Here is a 6,081-nt window from a genome sequence, read left to right on the forward strand (position 1 = left end):
CTGGTGCTGGTGGGCGACGCAAGCGTGGGCAAGACGTGCGTGGTGCAGCGCTTCAAGACCGGCGCCTTCTCGGAGCGCCAGGGAAGCACCATCGGCGTCGACTTCACCATGAAGACGCTGGAGATCCAGGGCAAGCGGGTCAAGGTGGGAGGCTGGCCAGGGCCCCTGGAAGGCGCTCCCTCGGCGGGCGGGGCGGGGGCAGCGGAGCCACTGGCGGTGGTCTGAAATTTCGTTTGGCTTCCCCTTTTTCCTTCCTCGGGTCGGAGCAGGCCTGGGCCCCGGGGTCTGGGCCGGGTTCAAGTCCTCAAAGCGTCGGCCATGGGTTGCGAGGAGGGGCGAGGGAGTGTGGAGGAGGCGGCCCTGCCCTCCGGAGCTCACACCCTGGGGGGGACTGTGCTCCAAAATAACTTTAGCCATTGGGAGGCAGGGGGTTAGACTCCCCTGTTCCAGGTACTAGCGGAGCGCCTCGGAGTACGGAGATCAGACCCCCCACCTCCATCCACCGCGGTGGCAGCCCCCAGCTCGGCCCACCGGCGGGGCACTCAGCCAGAGAACTGCACCCCCACCCCAGGACTAGGAGTGATCAGGAAGTAGTTGCTTCTAGGACCGGAGGGCAAAACTTTTTGTCAGAATTTCCGGCCTGGCCACGCCTCCCTGCAGTCTCTTTGTGGACCTGGTGGTGGAACTTTACTCGACTAGGGCCAGCCCCGGTTCCCTCCCCCAGCTGGAGTTTGATAGAAACTGAAAACTTCACAGATACCGGAAGGTGGGGGAGAGGACCAAACTTTGGCAATGGCTCCGAATAAAAACAGCAGGATGTGGTTGCCACAATGTCCTGGCAGTGGTTTGATAAATATTTGCGATGAATGAAATCAGATTTACTTAACCTACGTGTTAGGTAGTCCCTATTCAACCGGGAGACCCTGGGCTGAAGGCACTCAGTAACTTTTCTGAATCGCACTGTACAGAAATTTTTGCTTGCTTTCATGGTTTCCAGTCCCCATGATCTTCAGGACACCTCTCAGAGTACAGGGCTGGGATGATCTCTGCCAGGGATATGGGAGTCACTGGAGCCTTGCTGCTGCTGGGCTCTGCCTCTCGGGGTGGCTCTAGGCCTGCTCCTTGTTGCCTTTGGCTGGGATACGTAGCTCTTTGTCTTTGTTTCTGTAAAATTGGGATAATTTCTGGGTGTTGCCTCCCTCCTGCCCCACGGTGGAGAAAAAAGTCAACAGTCTTTATGTGACCACAGTGCCTCTCAGTAGATGTGACGAGGAAGCAGAAACTCCTGCCTGAGGGTTTTTTAATTTTTATTTTTTAATCGTCTTCTGGGGTCTGTGTTTTGGGCTCCGTGGATGGAAAAGAGCAAGGTGCAGAAGGCAGCTTTGAGTCACTCGGGACCACCCTTTTGGAGCAGGTAGCCAGGGAAGAGCTGGAGTGGGTGGAGTGTCCGTTAATGAGTGTGTACCCAGTGATGATGCCAGCAGCTGCAGGGAAAGGGGAGTGTGAAAATACAGGCTAAAGAGCAGTGGTGTCCTCCTCATGAGCTATCGGTCTGCTCCTGGAGTGTCTGTGGTGGCCCGGTGCTGACGGTGGTCAGGGAGGGGGCAGGGTTCCTGTTTACCTGTTGAGATAACAGCCTGTGCCCTAGCAGAGCTCCTGGTTTATTGTGCACAGGTTATGCAATGCAGGGCCAGCCAGTTCGTTATTTCCTTTCCTTATGGTTGCCTCCAGATTGTCCTTCCTAGGAAGCAGCCTGGGGCCTGGGGAGTATAAGAGCTGTGTAGCTGTGGTAAAACCTTTCCAAGTTATAGCTGCTGCCCTTGAGAGGCTGTTGGGAATCAGGTGAGTTACAGGTGCATTCTCTGCTGACTGGAGGGAATTGTTACCCCCACTCACACAGGATGGAGCCTGGGCGCACAGCTAAGAAGTGATAGAAGTGGGAATATTTTTCCCAGTTTTTCTGACTCCAACGCAGATTTTTTCTCCATGGCGGACAGCTTTTCAGAATCCCATTGTCTGTGGTGGGGAAGCCTCTGGCAATTGTTTACCACCTCGTTTTGCAGTCAGGAAAACCTAAAGTCTGACTCACTGCAGGGGCTCCAAATTAAAACTGGACAGCCGTGAACTTGAGGGAACACTGTCAAGATTCCTGGGGTCTGCTGCCTCAGCAGGAGCAAGCCGTTTTCCCTCCTCCATCTGTAAAGTGCCTCTGAGTGAGTAGTCTTTTGGCAATGTGATTTTAAGTCAAGTTTTTTGAGGTCTGATTTACACACAGTAAACCTTCACCACTTGAGGTGCACAGATCTATGAACTTGACAAACGTACACAGACAAGCAGCCACACCACAATCAAGATCGAGAATTTTTCCACCAACCCAGAAAGTTCCTTTTGTTCCTCTGTAGTCAGTTCCTTTCACCCCATCCACTGGCAACCCCCAATCTGTTTTTTGTCTCTGTAGTTTCAGCAGTGTGATTTTAACTGAAACCCTTGATAAACCAGAACTTGTTGTTTTTTCTGTGGAAAGCACATCAGGGATTCAGCGTAAAACCTTCCCGGGGCTGTGCGCGGTGGCTCATGCTTGTAATCCCAGCACTTTGGGAGGCCGAGGCAGGAAGATTGCTTGATGCCAAGAGTTCGAGATGAGCCTGGCCAGCATAGTGAGACATGGTATCTATTTAAGATAAAATAAAATAAACCTTCTCAGGGCCTGTCTTGGGAAGCCTGGGATGCTTGTCCAGCAAGCATCCATTCTTATCTCCTAAAGCTTTCCCTGTGATTCTTTACAATGATGCTGGGTTTTATTAGAGCTGAGGAAGCTTAGAGATGGATCACCTGGTGATTTTCCAGCTCCTGTAAGCTTGGAGGTACTGAAAGGTGAGGAGAAAGGCCAAGAGGGCAGAGAGAAGGTCAGAAGGGCTTTAACTAGTTTCCCAACCAGTCAGAGCAATACCTTTATCTAGTTGTATGTTGAAGTTCTTCTTGTTATTTGACTAAAGAGTTTTGCTGCTTAAAAAAAAAAAAAAAAAAAATTGAGAGTCACAGATTTAATCAAATTACTTTATTTCTGTAGCCACTTCCCATTACAACCAGAATAACCTCCAGACACCTTCCCCAAAGAGATGGACCTCTGGAAAGAGATGAAGTTGGAGAGGCAGACAGAGGCCCATCTCTACCCTTTACTTCCTGCTCTCCAGCTTCACTAGCCCTTCAACATGGCAGGCTCACCCCTGCCTTGGGACCTTTACATCTCTTTCCCTGCCTGTCATACTCTGCCTCTAGATCCCCTTGTAACTGCTACTTCATCATTCAGGTCCCAACACAAATGCCACATCTTCAGAGAGGCCTTGCCTGACCTCCCAGGTCCTCTATTCTGTAACTCTATTGTATCTGGTCATAACACTTATCAGAGCATCAAATTAACTGTTTTTTGTTTTGTTTTGTTTTGTTTTTTTTGTCATCTTCCCCTATAGAAGTTAAGCTCCTTGAAGACACAGGGATCCAGTGGGCCAGTGTCAAATACATAGTGTCCAATATGCGCCTGTTAATTGGTTCCTTTATAGAGAGAAAGCTGAGGCTAGGTCACTTACAAGTCTGTGGCAAAACCAAGGGTTTGGCTGGCTCCTAAGCCCAGTCCTCATTTTTACTTGACCAGCCTTCTGATTTGCTCTGAGTTCATAAAGATGACCCTGAGATTCTGAAAGTGAATGGATCTAATAAAAATGGGGTTGGGCCGGGCGCGGTGGCTCAAGCCTGTAATCCCAGCACTTTGGGAGGCCGAGACGGGCGGATCACGAGGTCAGGAGATCGAGACCATCCTGGCTAACACGGTGAAACCCCGTCTCTACTAAAAATACAAAAAATTAGCCGGGCGAGGTGGCGGGTGCCTGTAGTCCCAGCTACTTGGGAGGCTGAGGCAGGAGAATGGCGTGAACCCGGGAGGCGGAGCTTGCAGTGAGCTGAGATCCGGCCACTGCACTCCAGCCCGGGCGACAGAGCAAGACTCCGTCTCAAAAAAAAAAAAAAAAAAAAAAAAAAAAATGGGGTTGTGGCCATTGCATTTCCTGAGAGAAGAATGTGGAATGGGGCATTTTAGAAAAATTGGGGTTGACAGTTAAAGAGTTTAAGGGTATTTATCAATTATTATCAATATTTATCAATTATTAACCAGAGCGTGTAGATATACCCAAACAGCTCAGAGACACTGCTGTACAAGTCAGTAAGGCTTTGTATGTGGTGGTCATTTCCAGTGTTCTTGTGGATGCATTTGGGTGTAGCTATGAGAACTGGACTTATAAAGTGAATCTGAGGTGCTGCTTGTCTTGTATACTGTGAAGTCTCTGACAGAGCACTGGACTAGGAGTCTGAAGTTCTGGGTGTTGCTTCAACCTTGCCACAGACTTGGGCAATTCATTTTTTTTCTCCTTGGAGCTTCAGGCATCCTCATCTGTGAAATGGGACTAATAGTCTTTGCTCTGCCTCTTTCTTAGGGTTGTCAGAAAACTTTGAACATGCTTAAAAGAGTTTAAAGTTTCCATGACTTACTTTTGAATAGATTTCAAAATTTTAAAAACTTCAAAGGGTGTATAGTGAAAAGTCTTCTGTGTTTGTCCCGTAAGCTACCCAGTGTCCTCTGAGAAGCCATCAGTGTTACTCATTTCTTATTTAAAAACAAGGATTTATAAATATAAATAAATATATATTATATTAGTGCTGCAGTTACTGTTTTCCTCCCTAGATGAGACAGATTAGGTCTGAATTTGCCCCTCCCCCACCCTCCCTCCTCCCCACCTCAGTGTCCTCAGAAAATCTCAGCTGGCTCTAAATCCTTAAAACATTCTGAAGCTCCTCCACTCACTCTTATCTGGGACAACACAAAGACCTGTTATGTAAACTCGTTTTTGCAGATCACTAGGTTCACGGGCCTCAAGTCCAGTGCAGAGGTCAGTCTTGTGGAACTGTACCCCTCTATTCATCTCTCTCTCAGGCTGGCTGGCTGCTCGCTAGGGATGCTGCCAGATCTCTCCTTCAGAGAGGTAAAGTCTGTGCCCTTGGGCCTGGACCTTCAGATTTCAGGACCTTTGGCCTTGACTCAAGCTTCCCCTGGCCCTAGGAGTCATCTTTGTTTTTGTAGCTGCTCCTGGCACTTCAAAAAGAGGGGGCAGGGCGGGATAAGGGGAAATGGTTTCTGGTTAAAGTTTGCATTCTCAGTCCTTCCAATCAAGAGTCTAGTTCTGCTCATCTTTTTTTTTTTTTCCTATTTGGATAAAGTCTGTTTGACTTTTTCAGCTTTCATTAGAAATAGCAAAAGGACTGTTAGATAAGAAAGAAGTTCTAGGTCATGCTGATTTTCTGAAGAAATCTGTTCTTGATACCAGGGACAGCCATCCTAATTGCAAAATAAACCTTGCCTCTTGAGGTTTCTTAGAATCCTGAGACAGCGTGTCTGGTGGAGAGATAGTGGAAAGCAGGCCAGCTTTAGAATTGCACAGCACCAGGTTAAATCTTACCCTCAATGGATACATACGTTCCAAGACCCGCAGTGGGTGCCTGAAACCTCAGATGGTACTGAACACTATATAGACTATGTTTTGTCTTATACATACATCCCTGTGATAAAGTTTAATTTATGAATTAGGCACAGTAAGAGATTAACAATAATTAATAACAAAATAGAACAGTTATAACAATATGTCAGCATTGCTACTCCTGCGCTTTGGGGCCATTATTAAATAAAATAAGGATTCTTTGAACACAAGCACTGTGATACAGTACATGCTGGACAAAGGACATCCCAGGTGGGATGGAGCAGGGTGGTATGAGATTTCATCATGCTACTCAGAATGATGTGCAATTGAAACTTATGCATTCTTTCTAGAATCTACCGTTTAATATTTTTATTTGTCTTTTTGAGACAGAATCTCGCTCTGTCGTCCAGGCGGGAGTAGAGTGGTATGATTTCAGCTCACTGGAACCTCCACCTCCCAGGTTCAAGAGATTCTCCTGCCTCAGCCTCCCAAGTAGCTGGGATTATAGGCACCCACCACCACACCTGGCTAATTTTTGTATTTTTTGGTAGAGATG

At 47.8% G+C, this 6,081-nt stretch overlaps 1 protein-coding gene across 1 annotated transcript in view; it reads left to right on the forward strand.

Moving 5' to 3' along the window:
• The window catches only part of RAB43 (RAB43, member RAS oncogene family), a 46,370-nt gene continuing 40,289 nt past the window's right edge, over window positions 1–6,081 (forward strand). The window contains exon 1 of the mRNA XM_011950707.1: window positions 1–144. Within this exon, the coding sequence (XP_011806097.1) occupies window positions 109–144 (36 nt within the window). The 5' untranslated portion in view covers window positions 1–108. The remainder of the gene's footprint in view (window positions 145–6,081) is intronic.

This window comes from Colobus angolensis, unplaced genomic scaffold (assembly GCF_000951035.1).
Source record: "Colobus angolensis palliatus isolate OR3802 unplaced genomic scaffold, Cang.pa_1.0 Scaffold31, whole genome shotgun sequence".
NCBI classification, from domain to species: Eukaryota; Metazoa; Chordata; class Mammalia; order Primates; family Cercopithecidae; genus Colobus; species Colobus angolensis.